The sequence below is a fragment of the Lampris incognitus genome, chromosome 2 (genome assembly GCF_029633865.1).
Source record: "Lampris incognitus isolate fLamInc1 chromosome 2, fLamInc1.hap2, whole genome shotgun sequence".
Classification (NCBI taxonomy): domain Eukaryota; kingdom Metazoa; phylum Chordata; class Actinopteri; order Lampriformes; family Lampridae; genus Lampris; species Lampris incognitus.
This window is the reverse complement of record NC_079212.1, coordinates 13,942,959-13,961,582: the sequence shown is the minus strand read 5'-3', so window position 1 is coordinate 13,961,582 and position 18,624 is coordinate 13,942,959. Positions and strand designations below refer to the sequence as shown.

The 18,624-nt window shown below is 44.0% G+C and overlaps 2 protein-coding genes across 2 annotated transcripts; both read left to right on the top strand.

Moving 5' to 3' along the window:
• Positions 1 to 287: 287 nt before the first annotated feature.
• LOC130107835 (glucose-induced degradation protein 8-B homolog) lies at positions 288 to 5,003 on the top strand. The gene is made up of 5 exons (XM_056274607.1): positions 288 to 338; positions 829 to 957; positions 1,132 to 1,328; positions 1,462 to 1,659; positions 3,938 to 5,003. The coding sequence occupies exons 2-5, from the start codon at positions 840 to 842 to the stop codon at positions 4,109 to 4,111; spliced, it is 687 nt and encodes a 228-aa protein (XP_056130582.1). The 5' UTR covers positions 288 to 338; positions 829 to 839; the 3' UTR covers positions 4,112 to 5,003.
• Positions 5,004 to 5,650: 647 nt separating this feature from the next.
• Positions 5,651 to 17,812, top strand: slc17a9b (solute carrier family 17 member 9b). Its single transcript, XM_056274825.1, has 13 exons — positions 5,651 to 6,003; positions 6,622 to 6,819; positions 7,933 to 8,072; positions 8,492 to 8,591; positions 9,117 to 9,247; positions 9,837 to 9,933; positions 13,278 to 13,374; positions 14,089 to 14,176; positions 14,342 to 14,376; positions 14,586 to 14,701; positions 15,971 to 16,026; positions 16,197 to 16,226; positions 16,669 to 17,812. Exons 1-13 carry the CDS (start codon positions 5,870 to 5,872, stop codon positions 16,845 to 16,847), a joined length of 1,401 nt encoding a protein of 466 aa, XP_056130800.1. The 5' UTR covers positions 5,651 to 5,869; the 3' UTR covers positions 16,848 to 17,812.
• Positions 17,813 to 18,624: the final 812 nt, after the last annotated feature.

Below are 18,624 nucleotides of genomic sequence, written 5' to 3'. Positions count from 1 at the left end.
GATCTAATTCTTTTGTTGTTGCGATGACTGGCTGAACAACATTTTTCTTACCACATTTGTTTCACAAGGCTCAAAAACTGAAACCACAGGAGTTGAGAAAGAAATCCCCCCCCCCCCCGAACTCACCCCTCGTTTTTGTTTTTGTTTCGTTTTTTTCGAACTCACCCATATTACTTCCGGACTCCGATAATACCTCGTCACAACGCTCGGCAGCTTTAACCAATCAAAAGGGCACCAATGAAATCTCCTTGGGTCCGCTGGATATATCGCGAGTGTTCCGTGCAAACCGCTCGGGTAGCTAGCTAGCTACTGTTTGGGAGTAGCAGCAAAATTTGCAGGTACTGTAAAGAAAACCTCGATTTTATTCACCCGACACTATTGAGGCACATTAAAAGGGGGAATTAATGTCGTATTCTGCCTTTTTCTGGTATTTGTAGTTGACATAAAGTCATTAACGGACGTAAGAATGCTTTGTTTTGGTTAGTGCTGACGATTGTCAGGCTTCAGTGTTGTGTTTTCATGAAAGGCCCAAACGCTGGCAAATGAATTTCCGGTGCCTTGCCGATTATCAAATGTCCGGTGGAAGACATTGCCATTTTATAATGCGTTACCTGGCATGTCGTTAACAGAATAACAGCGTTACATGACCAATACAGTAGAGCTTAGAACGTCCTTATTTAAAATAATTAGATTATTTCGAAAACGCAAACATTAGATTATTCCGAAAACACTACAGCCATACAAACATTTTGTGAAAAACAAAAACCTAAAGATAGATGACTGTATAATTTGTTCAACCCATCCCCATTAACGTTTTTCACTTTTCAGGGTTATTCATAATGAGTTATGCAGAAAAAACAGAGGATATAACAAGGGAAGAGTGGATGGACAAACTCAATAATGTCCACATTCAAAGAGCTGATATGAACAGACTTATCATGAACTACCTGGTCACAGGTACGATACTGTGAACATATTGTGTCTTGGGGGGGGGTCAATTTAACATTTTATTGCTTTTGTTATCTGTCCAAAAAGACTTAACATAATATATAACTTTAGATCATCACAATATGAACAATGTGCATGGGCACATTGATGGATTTTTTTCAAACCATGTTTTAATTTTAACAGAGGGGTTCAAGGAAGCAGCTGAGAAGTTCCGCATGGAGTCTGGTATAGAACCTAGTGTGGACTTGGATTCTCTTGATGAAAGGATCAAAATTAGAGAAATGATCCTGAAAGGTCAGATCCAGGAAGCTATTGCACTTATTAACAGTCTCCACCCAGAACTGCTGGATACCAATCGTTACCTTTACTTTCATCTACAGGTAAAATATGACACCTCTCTAGCACAGAACCGTGTGTCATGAAGTGCCTTGTGTGGCACTTATTTTACTATTTTCTGCTTCCTTTAATTTTTCAGCTTTCTCTATAATATCTGTCTTCCTTTTTTATCTGAAGCAACAGCACCTGATTGAGCTGATTCGTTTGAGGGAGACTGAGGCTGCCCTTGAGTTTGCCCAGTCCCAGTTAGCGGAGCAGGGGGAGGAGAGCCGAGAATGTTTGACTGAGATGGAGAGGACACTGGCCCTGCTGGCATTTGATAACCCAGAGGACTCACCCTTCGGGGATTTGCTGAACATGATGCAAAGACAGAAGGTGGGGGTTAAAGTTAATGACTCCTTAAGTTACAGAATATTGATTTATTTCAAGGTGCAATCTGGAAGATTGTTGTTTTTATTGAATTTACTGACATCTTTGGTGATTCTGCAAATTGCATCAGTTTCTGAGCAGTCAGAATCCCAGAAATCTCTTTGAAATGAAATACAGATGCCAGTGCTGGTAGATCTGTCTTCACCTGTTTGTTTATTCTTTATATATTGTAATGCTATATGTCCACATAAAGTAGGGTTCTAACAAAATATATTGGCAAATGGAGCATAAATCACCAAAAAAATAAAAATAAAAAACAGTCATCATGCTTCTTCTATTACATTGGCAAAAGATTTGTGGTACTTGGCTAAACTAATTGTGATAGCTGATCAATGCATCGTGGATGGGGGATGACATTATCCTGTTAGCTTTTTTTAACCTGGGTTTTACCTACTGATGTTGCAGTATATGTTGGTAAAGCTCCTCTACAACCTTGGTCTAACATATCTACCCGTTAGCCACAACAACTTCAGTTCTTCCTCAAACTCATCGCTACCTTATTCCTACTTTATTCTTCCTACCTTATTCATCCCGCATTCAGCTCCTGTGGTGAAGATGCAATGAATCAGTTTTCGCAGAAAAATCCTTCCTGACAGTCACTGTTAAAATGAGCAACTACAGAAGCATTTGTGATTTGGATATTAGTGGATTATCTATTGTCTTAAATACACCAGCAAAACAAATCATCAAAACAGACATTAGTTTGGATGTAAATCATCAGGATGGTAGTTTTAACCTAGGGATGCACCCATACAGATACCAGTATTGGGTATCAGTCCGATACTGTCCTCATGTACTCATACTTGTAAAACTACTCCGATACAACCCCCACCATACCTGACTAGACCATTCCAATTGGGAAAAGTGGGCAGTGCCTTTTTTCGCCATTCGTATGGGAAAAGGAGGAGATGGAGCCAGATAGATGATGTGAAGTGACGACCAAGAAGCAGAGGAACACGTTGATGTATCATTTATCCAAATGGAGTGAGAAATGACAAAGTTACAAACATGTTTAACTTGGATGAGTGCAGACCGCTTAGGCATGGACTTGGTATGTCACGTAAGTGGGGCAGAGCGGGCTTTTTTACCTGTTTCACAAACTGCGACTGTGTTGTATGTGGTTGAATGCCAGCCGTGTTTTCTGCTTCACTTCTGCTTCAACAGATAAAAATTAAATAGAACTGTATAAGAAAAAGAGCACAATCTGTCTTAAAAATGGTTTTAAATATCCCATTGTACCAGAAGCAATGCAACCTTGTGGGGGGGGGGGTCATTGCACATTAAAATAAATCAATCAAGTCAATGTGTATCCATGATCCTGTAGTTAAAACGAGCTAGTTAATTAATTCAGTACCAGCTACTATAGCCTACATTTCCAAACCCTGCATAGCCAACTGCATTATTACTTAGCAAAACTCAATATGCACACAGTGAAGCCAAAAACACAGCTGGCACGCAACCACACACAACGCAGAAGCAGTTGTATAGCAGATTAAAAAAAGAAAAAAAAACACTCATTCCCACTTACGCCTTGTCCGTGCTAACGGACATATCATTTCAGTTGTTCTGCTACAGCTGTATGTTGAACTGAAGTCCACTGAATGTGTTAAAGGTAACATTCAAGTGAAATGCGTGGCAGTGCCATGTTTGTTCAGGAAAACACAATGTTGAATTTTTAAATGTCAGCAACAGCGTCATGTTATATATTTAATTTGTTACAGTCAGAAAGTGAGGGACATCTGATGAAAATACATGTTTTCAAAGTCATTGTTAGACGTGTATTATTAAGTACTCATACTCAGTATCGGCTACTACCCAAATGTAAGTACTTGTACATGGTATGAAAAAAAGTGGCATCGGTGCATCCCTACTTTAAACTCATATTTCGTTGCTCATGTAGGTGGTGTGCACATAAAAGGACTTTGAAGGGTTACTTCAAAAACACAGAAGGCGTACCATAACATTCTAAAAAAGAAAGAATTGCAATGTATAAGAACATCTACGATAGAATACATTCAAATCATAAGAGTACCATGAATATCAAGTGTGGGAGTAATGTTATTTATGCAGTACGTATCTTTGTACATAGTACAACACTATAATAGACTAATGATAAGGGAATATCTGCAAAAAGATAAGTAATAACATTTGTCAGCACTGTTTTTGCATTGTTGGTTCATGTTCATGTATGAAGAAGGATAATGTTCTCTTCTTTGTCTCTCAGGTGTGGAGTGAAGTGAATCAGTCAGTGCTGGACTATGAGAACAGAGAGTCAACACCCAAACTGGCCAAGCTCCTGAAGTTACTACTGTGGGCGCAGAATGAACTTGATCAAAAGAAAGTGAAGTACCCTAAAATGACAGACCTCAGCAAGGGCACAATTGAGGAACCAAAGTGAAAATACTCAAGCATTTGTAAAAACTGAATATGGTTCTTTATCTATTTATACTGCAACAAACTGACTCATACAGTACAACCTTTTCTTTTTTGTAAGGGTTGCTTTTTGCAATACTTTGATAACATAGAATGTGCAAACTGGATTGTCTGCATTTTGAAATTACGTATGCTGAAACGACTTATAAAAACATTGTTTTAGTAAAATTGTGTATATGTTTATGATAAAATTGTGTGAATTTCCTCTTTTGCACATTTCAGTTACACAAGCATTTTTCTGTCTTTTTGGCAGGGAAAGTTGGCATAGGAGGTTGTGAATGAAGCCTAAATTAGGTTTTCAGTTTCTGTATGTGACCATCTAGAATCAGATGAGTTTGGTGTGGAAGGAGAATGATTGGTTCAGTGTTCACTGCCTGAAATATTTTTTTTTCTCTGATGATTAAAAACTACAGCTAGTCATATATACTTTGGATGTTTCAAACTTTCCAATTTACTGTGACTTTGTAAATTTAAATGCAAGCAAACTGCGTTATTGCTTAAAACATTATCAAACTGTACAAAAAAAATTTTTTTTAAATGGATGTATTCAGGATATGGCTCGAGCTGAGCTTGCTGTTGGTAAAGGCCAGGGCTGAGGAAAGGTACCGGGGATGCTTCAAAACTTTAAAGAACTGTGACTTTGTACGCTTAAATGCAAACTGAAGGTTCATGCTGTGTTATAATTTAAAACATCACAAAATTATATGAAAACATGTGAATGCAGGAAAACCCATGCACAGAGAGGGGGTGGCGTGGAAAATATGGATAGATTACTTCGATTTATGGAACATGTATTTTCATCGTTTGATGTGCTTTGTTTGCCAATATCATTTTTGCATTAAAGAACTTTTAAAAAGGGCAAATTCTACGTTGAGCCTCTTTAAGATTTCTTTTTGAACATTTTCTTTGGGATTTTTTTTTTTTTTTTGCACGATGATGCAGCATGCAGACGATTGAAGGGCTGCGAAAAGTTGAGACGAATGCGGGGCGTTACATAATGATGGCTCGGTAGTTGGTCTGGCCCGGTTCAGAGGGACCGTTTAAACTCCCTGCAAGGTAGTGCGCAGCATCCCCACCTCGAACACCGGGGAGAAGGCGGCGGTGAAAGGGCAAGAGGAGAGGGCGCGTCGTGGGGGCGTATTAGGCAACGTACGGTAGGTAGCGAGGGGCGCATCTCTTCGTGTGCGATCCGAATAAAGCGAACCGGACGTGTGCACCGTCACGATGGAGCGAGACCGGGGGCACGAGGCGCGTCTCTCTCGTTTTACAACGTCACGCAACGGATGTAGCGATTCAACAGACAGTTAAAGGCTGTCACTTCAGCGAGAGAGAGAGAGAGCGAGAGAGAGAGAGCGAGAGAGAGAGAGAGGGAGAAAAAAAATCACTAATCACTTCCTGATTAACCCTACCGATGGAAGGAAGAACTGCGTGGCTGGAGAGAAAAACTGACACGTGGATTACTCCTCCTCAAGCGTCAGGAAACACAGGCTCCCACTCTGCAGCGCTGCACGTCGGCGTCGCTACTCCGATTATTTGTTTTTGTCCCCCCCCCTCCCTCGCAAACCAGCTATGGATAAAACTGGGTATGTTGCTTTGGTTACGGTTTAAGTAGCTTTCGGTTTTGTCAGCGCTTGTTTGATCGACCCCCGAGGACTGGAGAGGGGGGGTGGGAAAGTGAAGAAGAGACGCGGGGGTGAGACGAAGCTGCTAAACCTCACCTTGAATGGCAATTATTCAAAAATATGGAAAAAACTCTTGCCCAGATTTGGTCTGTCACAAAGAAATCCATCCGTCTGACAAGATCGGGCTGTCTGGATGCCAGAGGAAGTGGACTGAGCAAAATGCCAACTGGTCGAGGTAAGGTAGTACCCCCCCCCCCAGTAGTTGTTACTCTCTCCTGTACTACACACCACAGGGAAGTATATTTAACGCTACTCAATCCAGCTGCAGTTGTTGTGACGTGTAAATCCTCAGGCAAACAAAGTGATGATCAAATATTTGGTTTCCCTTTCAACCAAACCACACAGCCAAGTGGCAGCACACGTAACGTTGCCGTTACTTTGTGGGGTTTTTTTTCCACTTCCTGACTTTAAAATAAGTAGCAACTGAAGGGGAAATGAAACAGCCTAGATATTTGTTAATGGGTTTTTTTTGGGGGGGGGGGGCATGTCAGCTTGTGGCTTCTACAATCTTTAGGTTGTAAAATGTACCTGAGGGTAACTTTGGAGCACTTTTTTTAAAAGTTATATTTAGATAACGTTATCTCTACATAGCCCACCAAGAGGTGTCTGGAGTCAGACCGGCTACTCCATTCTCATCTACTATCTTAACCGGGTTGTGAATGAGAAGGGTCCGTACATGGAGGGAGGGAGGGGTGGAAGTTTTGAAAAATAAAATGCTTTTCAAAGTTCAATTCAAAGATACTCAATAGGGCACGCACTTTAATGAATGTCCCTGCTCTTCTCTCCGGTACAGACCGCTGGCACGGATATGGACAGTGGTGTTGCTCCTTGGGACCTGCCTTTTGTACTGTGCCCGTGTGGCAATGCCCATCTGTTCGGTCAGCATGGCAGAGCAGTTCAACTGGAGCAAGAGGGAATCCGGCATGGTGCTGGGCAGCTTCTTCTGGGGCTATTGCTTCACCCAGGTCCCCGGGGGATATGTTAGCGACAGGTGAGTCACCTTTTTGAAACTTAAAACATTCAAATGGGAAGAGAATGGCCATGGTCTGCAAGTAACCATGTTTTGGCTGTATGGAAATGTGCGTTTTATCTGATGACGCGACTTAAATGGCTGTTGGGGCTAAGGCGTGTGTCCTGCTCTGATACCTCAGTTTATTTTGAGTTTGGTGAGATTCATTAACCGGCTTCCTGCATGTCAGGGTTGTGGATTTTGTGACGCCCGTCTCTGCTTGTTTGCACAATATTGTGGCGAACGTGGAAGTAGTCACAAAGGTAACCTTTCAGTCTCCTTTGCTGAACTCACGCAGAGACGGAAACTTTAAAAACTGCGAAATAATACATGGGAGTCATCTACCTGAACAACAATGTCAATCATGGTTTCAGTACTAAAGTTATACAACATAACAGAACGATAACTACAATTATACCACACTAAATAGTAATGCAACCACATAAAACACTTGTAAGACATTTAATAACATAACTAACAATCTGAACGCAGTGCCCGATGGGTAAAACAGGAGGGCACAATTCTGACGGGGTAGCCTCTTCGCTACACTACCCCCTCCAGCATGTCGCCTGTCCTCAGCCGACAACAAAGTCCCTATAGCGAAGGGGAAGCCATCTCTGCCGCTGCGGAGTCACGGGTCCCTGTTCCCCTCTGTCCGTCCGGTTGGTAGGGCTTGTGGGTGTAGGAGGGACCGTCCCAGGTGGGCTAAACAGATCTGCAGGTTCTTCAGCCAAGGGGCGGTAAGGTGCCAAACGGTCCCGGTGCAGAACCACCACCCGCCCCCGGACACACAGTTTCACCCGGTACACAACATCCGAAAGCTGCTCCAACACCTCACAGGGCCCCACCCACTGACTGGTGGGCTTGGGGGAGACTCCTCTCTTCCGAGTGGGGTTGAAATCCCACACCTTTGCTCCCGGGGTGAAGGAGCAGCCCTGACAACGAGTGTCACACGCCCGCTTTTGTTTCGCACCTGCCTGTTCCTGATGCTATTCTTTCACCTGTCTCCCAAGTCCTTTTACGTATGTTGAATTTAGCTCATAAAGTCACAAGAATGAGCTATACTGCAGGACTGACGGCGTACTTTGTCCTCAGGGTGGGAGGCGAGAAGGTGCTCTTGCTCTCTGCAGCAGCCTGGGGGGCTATGACGGCCTTCACTCCAATTCTGGCCCATTTCTGCTCCCAGCCCATCCTATCCATGACACTGGCTCGCTTCCTCATGGGCCTGCTGCAAGGTGAGATGGCAAAGCCCCCTGCAACCTGAAACAAGTCTCCGAGAGTCCCTTAGGGGAAGAGCTACAACTGTCTATGCATAAAACTTTTAACGCCGTTTTTTTTATTGTTACACCCATCCCTGTTGTTTGTAATGTAATGCCTGCAGCTGTGTTTCTATACCTAAAGCTGTGGTTCTACGTCGCATGCAGTCAAGACCCAAGATTATCTATATTATTATTCCAACAATTCAGTATACCACTTCTGTTCTCTGCCTTGTCGTTATTTTACTTGATGGATTGTAAAACACAGCTCCTGTGCTTATGGTATTCCCCACTGCCCTGACTTGAAGTAACTGTTTTGACAACCTGGGTCTTAATTGTTCTTTTGTTTTTTTGTTATTTGTTTTGGGGGGGTCCTTTGACCTGATCTCTCTCTCTAGGAGTACATTACCCATCTCTGGCCAGTCTGTGCTCTCAGAAGGTCATAGAGAGTGAGAGGGGTTTCCTCATGAGCACTGTGGGTAGTGGCTCCTACTTGGGGTGAGTCTTGCTTTGACTGAAACATTCTTCTTCTTCTTCTACTACTTCTTCTTATTATTATTAAAGTTATTATTGTATAGCTACATGCTGGGTGTTCATAAGAAGCCATGTATCATCTAGAATTTTCTGAAGCAAAGTTTGTGTGTGTGTGTGTGTGTGTGTGTGTGTGTGTGTGTGTGTGTGTGTGTGTGTGTGTGTGGAAAGGGTTGGGCCGCACCAGATCTGGTTTAAATGCATTGGTATATGAGAATAAACAATTTGCTCTACTTCCCTGACCTTTGATCGTTCAGGGGGTAAGGGCATTATTCTACCTGCATCCACTGCCGCTGAATGAATGCAGCACAAACGCCAAGATGAAACACAACTTCCTACTAGTGCAGCATTAGTTGTGCTGTATCCCATATGCTGCTATAGTCAGAACTTGAGAAAACATGGACCATCTTGTTGTATACCCAGAGGCCCTGAATCATCACTGTGCTTTTCCTTTACTCATGTTACAACGGTGCATTTCTTGTCTTTTCCCAGCACGCTGGTCATTGGAGGGGCTGGCTCCCTCATGTTGGACCTGTACGGCTGGGAGAGTGTTTTCTACATCGCTGGTCTTCTCTCTGTCCTGTGGGCGTACTGCATGTGGAAGTATCTGCTCAAAGGGGAAGGTGAAGCTTGCTTCTTTCTCTAATACATGGTGTGGTAAGGGTGGTGGTCTATTCTGTTGCCTACCAACATGGGGATCGCCGGGTCGAATCCCGGGCGTCCCTACAGACACAGTTGGCTGTGTCTTCGGGTGGGAAGCCGGATGTGGGCATTTGTCCTGGTCGCTGCGCTAGCACCTCCTCTGGTCAGTCGGGGCGCCTGTTCGGAGGGGAGGGGAAACTGGGGGGGAATAGCCTGATCCTCCCATGAGCTACGTCCCCCTGGTGAAACTTCTCACTGTCAGGTGAAAAGAAGCAGCTGGTGACTCCACATGTATGGGAGGAGTTATGTGGTAGTCTGCAGCCCTCCCCGGATCGGCAGAGGGGGTGGAGCAGCGACCGGGAGGGTTTGGAAGAGTGGGGTGATTGGCCAGATACAATTGGGGGGAAAGGGGAGGGGGGGTACATGGTGTGTTTGTTTTTGTTGCTTTGTTTTTTTGTTGTGCACACAGCTACCTTATCTTTCAATATTTGCATTATATACAGGTAATATTTTTTTTGTGTGTGTGCACGTTTCTTAATTTATTTTTCATCTGCCATCTGTGTTTGGCAGGTCCTATCATCACTCTGGAGTCCCTGGGAAGTGGTGGACCCCAGTCCAAACTGTCCAAGAGACACTGGCTCCGCCTCTTCAAACAACCTTCTGTCTGGTGAGATAAACATCAAATACTGTGTGTGTGTGTGTGTGTGTGTGTGTGTGTGTGTGTGTGTGTGTGTGTGTGTGTGTGTGTGTGCGTGCGCGCGCGCATGCAACCATGCTTGTGTGAGTTTGTGTTGTGTGCATTGTGTTCCTGGAAAAAAAAAAAAAGAAAATTATACTGCACTATTGTCAAACTCAAAAATGCTTTACAAAAAGACAGGGCTGTGAATAGAGGTAAATATTAACAAAATATAAAACAAAACACAGAAATGGAAAACAGGAAGCAGGGGCTACAAGTAGGAGGTGGATCGGTTTATTTATTTTATTCAACAAGGTAAACGTCTCATGCAGATTCAGATCTCTTTTTCAAGAGAGACTTGTCCAAGAGGGCAACTGTCTGCTACATCAAGGTAACAGACCGACAAGATAGAAAAGTATAATGGACGAAAAGTAAACACACAAGAACATCAGTTAGAAATACAGACAAACTAAGTACAGCACACTAGGTACAGAGACAGTTGCTAGTAGTCTCATATATTCCTTGCCCTTTCTAATCGATGTAGAGATCCTCTGCTCATTATATTTCTTACTTTTTAACAAGTGAATGAGCGGTTATGTGGTTGATCATGCTGCTAAGCTTGGGTCAAAGTTGTTGACTTATATTTTAGAGCTGGGTTTTGTTTTTTTTCTTATCTGTACCAGGCTTTAAACAAGTATGCGTAGCCTCTGGTCAGCTCAGATATCTGTTTTTGTCTCTGATAATGAGTCCTTTCATATTCTCCGGGTCGCGCTCTGCATCTTGGTTATTTATAGACGCTAATGGCCATGCAACCAGTCTGCCCTGTTTTCATGATAGGGAAAATCTGTGGGTTTTCACTGCTTGAGATAATCCAACCACACCTTAGCAGTTAACAACCCATTTGACAGTTCATGTTGAAACAACAAGCTGTTGTGTGTTGTGTAGTCAACTGTTTGTTGTGTAAGTATTAACTCTTCAAGTTTCGCTTTATTGTCATGTGTATTGGAATACTATGACATTTTTGTGCTCTGGCTCTCTCTGTCTTAACACAAAGGACACAAGGACACACTATCCGGGGGAGAAAAAAAAAACAACACTACAGACCTACATAGAATATGTGCACATGAATTCATACATTATATACACAATATACAGTACATGATAACACAACAATGTGAGGTGCATATAGTTGCGTCAGCTGTTCAGCAACCTGACTGCCTGTGGGAAGAAACTGTTACTGAGACGGGTGGTGCGTGATTTGATGCTCCGGTAGCATTTTTTTAGATGGTCCTTAATCCTTAGATTGGTCTTAGTCCCTGGTGATGTTTTGGGCTTTCCTTTTACAGCGATTGGTGTAAATATAATGAAGTTGAGGTAGTTCCATGCCAATGATTTTTGCTGCTATCTTTACAGTCCTTTGAATTAGTCTGCAGTCCTGAGCAGTGAGGTTGCCAAACCACACTGCGGTACAGCCTGTCAAAACATTCTCGATGGTACTGTGATAAATGTTCATCAGAGTTTTGGTACACATGCCACAACCCTTGAGACGCCTCAGAAAATACAATCTCTGCTGTGCCTTTTTGAGGATGCAATTGGTGTTGAGAAGCCATGTAAGGGTGCCTGTGGCGAGTAAACAGAGAAATCTAAAACTGTCCACAATTTCAACAGATGACCCATTGATGGAAATAGGAATGTGATTTCTTCTGATGTTTCTAAAGTCAACGATGATTTCTTTTGTCTTATTGACATTTAGAGAGAGGTTGTTATCATGGCACCGTATGGTTAATTCTTCTACTTCCCTCCTATAGGCCCTCTCATCACTGTTAGTCCAATCACTGTCGTGTCATCTGTGAATTTAATGATGCTGTTATTGTCATATTTGGCAACAGTTGTGTGTAAACAGACTGAACAATAGGGGACTGAGATGGCAGCCCTGAGGTACGACAGTCCTAAGAACTAATGTGGATGATTATGTTTACCTATTCTCAAAGTCTGGCGCCTGCCTGTCTGGAAATCAAATCGCTAATTACAGATAAAGTTACCCAGACCAAGACCTCTTGAGTTTCAACACCAGTTTGGATGATACAACTGTATTAAAAGCAGAGCTGTAATCAGTAAACAACATCTTGACATAGGTATGTTTCCTTTCAAGGTGTACTAAAGCAGTATGCAGAGCAAGTGATAGCCTCATCTACAGATCTGTTGTAGCAGTAGGCAAACTGTAATGGGTCAAGGGTAGCAGGAATATCACATTTTATATATGATAAAACCAATCTTTCCAGACACTTCATAATAACAGAGGTCAAAGCAACAGGTCAATAATTATTAAGGCAAGAGACAGGTGTTTTCTTAGGTACAGGCACAATGGTGGTTTTCTTAAAACACAGCGGAACCACACACAATGACAGGGACAGGTTAAAAATGTCAGTAAAAACCTGAGAAAGACAGATTGCCAGTTTGAATCCCCGTGTTACTTCCGGCTTGGTCGAGCGTCCCTACAGACAAAATTGGCTGTGTCTGCGGGTGGGAAGCCAGATCTGGGTATGTGTCCTGGTTGCTGCACTAGCGCCTCCTCTGGTCAGTCGAGATGCCTGTTCGGGGGGGAGGGGGAACTGGGGGGAATAGTGTGATCCTCCCACATGCTACGTCCCCCTGGCGAAACTCCTCACTTGTCAGGTGAAAAGAAGCGGCTGGCGACTCCACATGTCTCAGAGGAGGCATGTGGTTGTCTGCAGCCCTCCCCGGATCGGCAGAGGCGGTGGATCAGTGACCGGAACAGCTTGGAAGAGTGGGATAATTGGCCAGATACAATCTGGGAGAAAAAGCAGGGGGGGGGGGGAACTGAGATAGCTGAGTGTAACATGCCTTGAGGACACGGGAAGGGATGCCATCTGGGCCAGCAGCTTTACAAGCCTTAGCCCTTTTAAAAGTTTTACGCACATCAGCCTCGGTCACCTGTTGATCGACTTCATCGGGTGGGCACTGTGCTGCTGTCACTGGGACCAAGTTGAGAGCTTCAAAGATGGTATGAAAGTTGTTAAGTCCATCCAGGAGAGAGACAGAGGTGCTGATAGCCACATTGGGTTTGTCACTGTCTCCATCTCCTGGGTGCTACTTGTCTTAATACAAAGACACTTGCCAAGTAAACATTGTCGCATCATTTACAAAGATGTGATAGCACTGACTGGAATTTAACCCCGCTCGAGGCAGGAGATGGTCAAAGACATTGGACACTTTTGCTTGAGATAACATCAAGCCCCTTCAGTTATTAGTGTGATGTTACGTATGTGCACTTATTTATTTATTTTGTTTTACTCTTTTCATTGCATGACCAGCGCTGTAATCGTCACACATCTTTGCACAGCGAGCACCTTCTTTACCCTTTTGTCATGGCTGCCAACTTTCTTCAAGGACACGTTTCCTGATGCCAAGGTAACTTAATTTCCCCTCCATCTTATCCCCCACCCTCCAGCACCTCAGAGAACAAAGCAGTTATACTCCCATATTTAGGATGAGACCATGGGGACAGGGGAAAAAAAATTATATAAAATGGGCGGCACAGTGGCGCAGTGGTTAGCGCAGTCGCCTCACAGCAAGAAGATCCTGGGTTCGAGCCCCATGGTAGTCCAACCTTGGGGGTCGTCCCGGGTCGTCCTCTGTGTGGAGTTTACATGTTCTCCCTGTGTCTGCATGAGTTTCCTCCGGGTGCTCTGGTTTCCTCCCACAGTCCAAAGACATATAGATCAGGTGAATCGGCCATACTAAATTGTCCCTAGGTATGAAAGTGTGTGTGTGTGTGTGTGTGTGTGGGCTTGTGGGCCCTGTGATGGTCTGGTGGCCTGTCCAGGGTGTCTCCCCGCCTGCCACCCAATGACTTCTGGGATAGGCTCCAGCATCCCCGTGACCCTGAGAGCAGGATAAGTGGTTCAGATAATGGATGGATGGATGGATATATATATATATATATATATATATATATATATATATATATATAGTATATAAACTGCTCTTAGCCAGGAAAGCTGTCCTTTTAATAAATCAAATAAAATTGGATAGATTGCTTAAGAAACGTTTCACAAATCTAATACATCCTGATGGCCCTGGCCAAGTTCATTGACATCCAGGAAACTGTCTTTTTCTCTCCAGGGTTGGGTGTTCAATGTTATTCCCTGGTTAGTGGCTATTCCCTCCTCTCTCTTCAGTGGCTGCTTATCTGACCGTCTCATCAGTCAAGGTAGGCCAAATGAGCGCTCACGGTGACCCTGATGACCTGATGACTAAATAACCCTGATGACCACTGAACGATCAGCAAAGTTAAATGCCGATGCAGCTGAGTTATTATTTATCAAAGAACGTTTCCTCCATTGGCTGTCCTCAATTCTCACTTTGGTCCCACCAGGTTTTGATACAGCCTCCGTGAGGAAATTAATGCAGGTAAGGTTAAATCTCTGCAGATTTATTTTGTATTAGTTGGTCTTTATTGGGGATGTGTTTTTATTTGTTAAATAATACTTGAAAAGTCATCTTCCCTGAGATGACTTTACCTAAGTCATATTTGGTGTGTGTGTGTGTGTGTGTGTGTGTGTGTGTGTGTGTGTATGTGTGCATGTGTGCCATTGTCCCTCTGTGTCTCTCCTGGTCAGTTTTTTTCCATGGGCGTGTCCAGTGTTTTTACCCTCCTGCTATGTGGCACCACAACGTTCCCCTGGGCCGTAGCGTTCGTTTCTGCCACCATGGGCCTCACCACCTTCAGCCACAGGTACTGTCCCCGACCCTGCTGCTCTGGTGTCTAGGCTGATGTAGTGGTAGAGTCATTAGCCCAAATGATGGAATAGTCCCCAGGTTTGGCAGCGAGACCCACCGCACATACAGCACATTATGTCCAGTGTTTTGGCTCATAAATTATAGAGTGATCCCTTTTTCCAGGCTTTTCTTTATGGTAGCTTTTAAACACTTCACAACCTTTTGACTGTTAAGATGCAAACAGAATCAGTCTACATCTCATTTAGTAGTGCTAGGGCTGGGCAATGTTTCGATATTGGGCTATAAAACTAGCTATCATCTGGGATTTTGGATATTGTGATATGGTGATATAAGTGTTGTATTTTCCTAGTTTTAAAGGCTGCATTACAGTAAAGAGGCAATATCTGAATTTATTAGACTGTTCTAGCTGTTATTATTATTTGTCTCTACCTGTTTGGACATCATATACATATAATGAATGTTTATCAAAAATTTCATTGTGTAAATATTTTGTGAGAACACCAGTAGTCATCTCTACAATATCATCAAAATATCGATATCGAGGTATTCGGTCAAGAATATCGTGATATTTGATTTTGTCCATGTTGCCCAGCCCCTAACTGGTGCCATGCATTTCTCAGGAATTCAAGCTGGTAATTTATAACACAAACTCCTCCTTAAAAATGAAAGAGGAAGCGGAGTATTGTGTTAATTCGTCATTGTGTAGTGTGTACAAGTAATTAACTTGACTACAACATACAAACCAAGTCAAATGACTTCAGCTTCTTTTCCTTAGTGAACAGCAAAGATGTTTCAGGTTTTCATCATAAAGCACGGTGCAGCCAGACCAGTTGACTGCACATCCCAATCTGAATTTGCAGCCACAAAAATGGAGCACATGACTTTGTGCAAATAACTGGGAGTTTACACTGACTCGTCTCTGACTTTGAAAGTACACACTGGCTTTGCTTGCTTTAAAGCTCTGCAACGTGTACTCTCTATATGTTTGAAATGTCAACAGGGAACAGCAACCATGGTTTGTTTGCTGTTCAGGATATGATAATGGTTTTGCAGTATGGCAGGTTTCCTGTGAGACACCGGTCGAGTAAACTTAAGACACATTTCCCCAGCGGCTTGCTGCTTTTCCACTTTTCAGTCCAAATATATTTACAGAAGATGTGTCTTGTCTAGTTACTGGTTTCATAATCTAAGGTGATGCAGAGAGATGGGTAGTCTTTATATTGCCTAATTTTATTGATTGGTAGGTCATGTGCCTCTCTTACAGCGGTGTTTCTGTAAATGTTCAAGACCTGGCTCCGTCCTGTGCTGGGGCTTTGTTTGGTATGTTGGGAATTTTTTTTTTCAAACACATTTAAAGAATTCTTTTTAGTCTGTCTTGACTTAATATATATCATTTTTTTTAAATTTAAAATGTGGTTCTAAATTTTGTATGTTAAATTTTGCATCTTTCTCAAGTGCAAAAATGAGTTCTGTCACTGCTTTGTTTTCAGGCGTAATGAACACATGCGGTGCATTCTCAGGTGAGTGTCCATATTTTGAGCTAGAAAATGAGAGCAGACGTCTGTGATGAATCTTTCACCAGCACTTCTCAAACTATTATTTTGGCCTTTCATGATCCATCGAGCGAAATATTTCATCCAGTTCTCTGAAGTCGGGACTCTGGGCTGTGTGTCTCCCGTCAGTCAATTTGTGCGCCATGCATATTCATCATGAAATCATAATGGGGGTTTTTGTCAGATGAATAATGGAGGAAATTAAAGATAAAACTCCAGTGGGGGACTTCGATTGGGCTTGACATGTTTCTGCAGTTAATCATGCTGCTTACACCTGGGAACCGGCCTGAACAGATCACCTTGCGGATATTGGGCCCTTTGTTTCCACCATCATTTCGTCTACGCTCATTCCACCGAGAATGTGCTTCTCAAACTAATGGTTGCTGTCTGTGTGTGTGTTTTTGTGCAGGGGTCCTGATGGTGTATTTCTCGGGGTACTTGATAGAGACCACAGGCTCTTGGGCGTCTGTGTTTGCCCTTATCACAGTTGTCAACCTGCTGGGCCTCTGCACCTTCCTGGCCTTCGCCGAGGCCCGCAGGGTCGACATTGACTCTTCCAAGGTCCGCTACCACAATATCCACGTCTAACACATTAAAGACCAGGGAACATAACTGGGGGACCAGTGGAGCCCAAGAGAGAGAGGACTAGCAGCAACCAGACGATCCACATCAGAACACTAGCCATGGGATGGGAACGAGACCGTACATGATATGTTGGCCGTTTTGATTTTCTCTGTCTGTTTGTGGGAGTACCACAATAATTGCCTGAACAATGTTATTGAGCTCTTGTGAAACCACAGCCTTGAGTCAGGACTGGGGGACAGGGGGATTTAGGCAGGAAGGACAAGCATAATACAGCTGTATGAAATGATGCAGTCCTATACTGAAATGATGCACCGGCAAAGTAAGCCTGTAGTACTTCCACCCAGCGCACTTAGCCCATGGATTGTCTAACTGATATTGGACTGTTGTCTAGATTCCTGTTTTTTTCCCTCTCTTTTTCCTCCCCAATTGTACTTGACCAATTACCCTATTTTTCGAGCCGTCCTGGTCGCTGCTCCACCCCCTCTGCCGAGCCAGGGAGGGCTGCAGACTACCACATGCCTCCTCCGATACACGTGGAGTCGCCAGCTGCTTCTTTTCACCTGACAGTGAGGAGTTTCTCCAGGGGGACGTAGCACATGGGAGGATCACGCTATCCCCCCCCCCCCGAACAGGTGCCCTGACCGACCAGAGGAGGCGCTAGTGCAGTGACCAGGACACATACCCACATCTGGGTTCCCACCCGCAGACACAGCCAATTCTGTCTGTAGGGATGTCCGACCAAGCCGGAAGTAACACGGGGATTCGAGCTGGCGAGCCCCCTGCTGGTAGGCAACGGAATAGACCGCCACGCCACCCAGATGCCCCAGATTCCTATTTTCCTATGTTGTCATTTATTCTCCAGCAGTTAGAATGTGTTAAGTTTTATGTTGCTAGAGCCAATGCACCTATGGGAATTTTTACCCAGCTTCACAACAAGCGAACCCTGTTTTTATGTGTGTGTGTGTGTGTGTGTGTGTGTGTGTGTGTGTGTGTGTGTCTGTGTGTGTGTCTGTGTCTGTGTCTGTGTCTGTGTCTGTGTCTGTGTATGTGAAATTGAGTCCGTGGGAATGTGTTGAGAAATCCAGAGGAATGATGGATTTATTAGCCTCATTAGTTCTGACACTTGCAAAGGGCCAAGATGGTGTGTTCTTTACCCAGGGGTTGGTAGGTGGGGGTTGGATTGGAGTGTGCACATCTTGGAGAGGCGAGGAAATGCAAAGCTGTCCCACCTGAAGGCTTTTATGGGTAAATCTGTCTGTGTGACATCTCATTATCTAGTGACTAATTACTTGACAGCTGTTCTAATAACCTGCACAGTTTGCCCACCATGGTCTCTGTTTCTATAACCAAACATCATTTTCTCATCGTGCTTCACATTTTTGGGGGGTAACAACCACGAATAACTAGCCTCGCTAGCCCTTCGATTCCCAGCTGTGGCGGTGGTTCCCGGCTGGCCCCTTAATTCTCTACATTGGTGTCAGAAGTGGGACGGTGAGACCATGAGGCCATCGGACGTGCGTGTGGCCAGAGGCGTGAGCAATGTAGCGAATTCAGGGGCAGCCGGGAAGCGAACCGGGGCCGCCCGCACCACGGGTGACTGCGCTAACCAGTCCAACTAAAGGGTCCGACCTGTTAGTCAAGGGGTAACGAGTCTAGTCGTCCGTGGTCATTACACTACCCCCCTCCTCCTTCGAGAAGTGTGTCCCCGTGCTTCAGCATATCAGCTCCATCACGCCGCTGGGCGCACGTGCTTCCGATGGCCTCACGGTCTCACCATCCC

Excerpts from the sequence above, each read along its gene's own strand:
- LOC130107835 (XM_056274607.1), top strand. The coding sequence starts at position 840 with ATGAGTTATGCAGAAAAAACAGAGGATATAACAAGGGAAGAGTGGATG. Across the intron at positions 1,329-1,461 it reads ACCTTTACTTTCATCTACAG|CAACAGCACCTGATTGAGCT; the intron begins GTAAAATATGAC and ends TTTTATCTGAAG. Across the intron at positions 1,660-3,937 it reads ACATGATGCAAAGACAGAAG|GTGTGGAGTGAAGTGAATCA; the intron begins GTGGGGGTTAAA and ends TTTGTCTCTCAG.
- slc17a9b (XM_056274825.1), top strand. The coding sequence starts at position 5,870 with ATGGCAATTATTCAAAAATATGGAAAAAACTCTTGCCCAGATTTGGTC. Across the intron at positions 8,592-9,116 it reads GGTAGTGGCTCCTACTTGGG|CACGCTGGTCATTGGAGGGG; the intron begins GTGAGTCTTGCT and ends GTCTTTTCCCAG. Across the intron at positions 16,027-16,196 it reads CTGTGCTGGGGCTTTGTTTG|GCGTAATGAACACATGCGGT; the intron begins GTATGTTGGGAA and ends CTTTGTTTTCAG.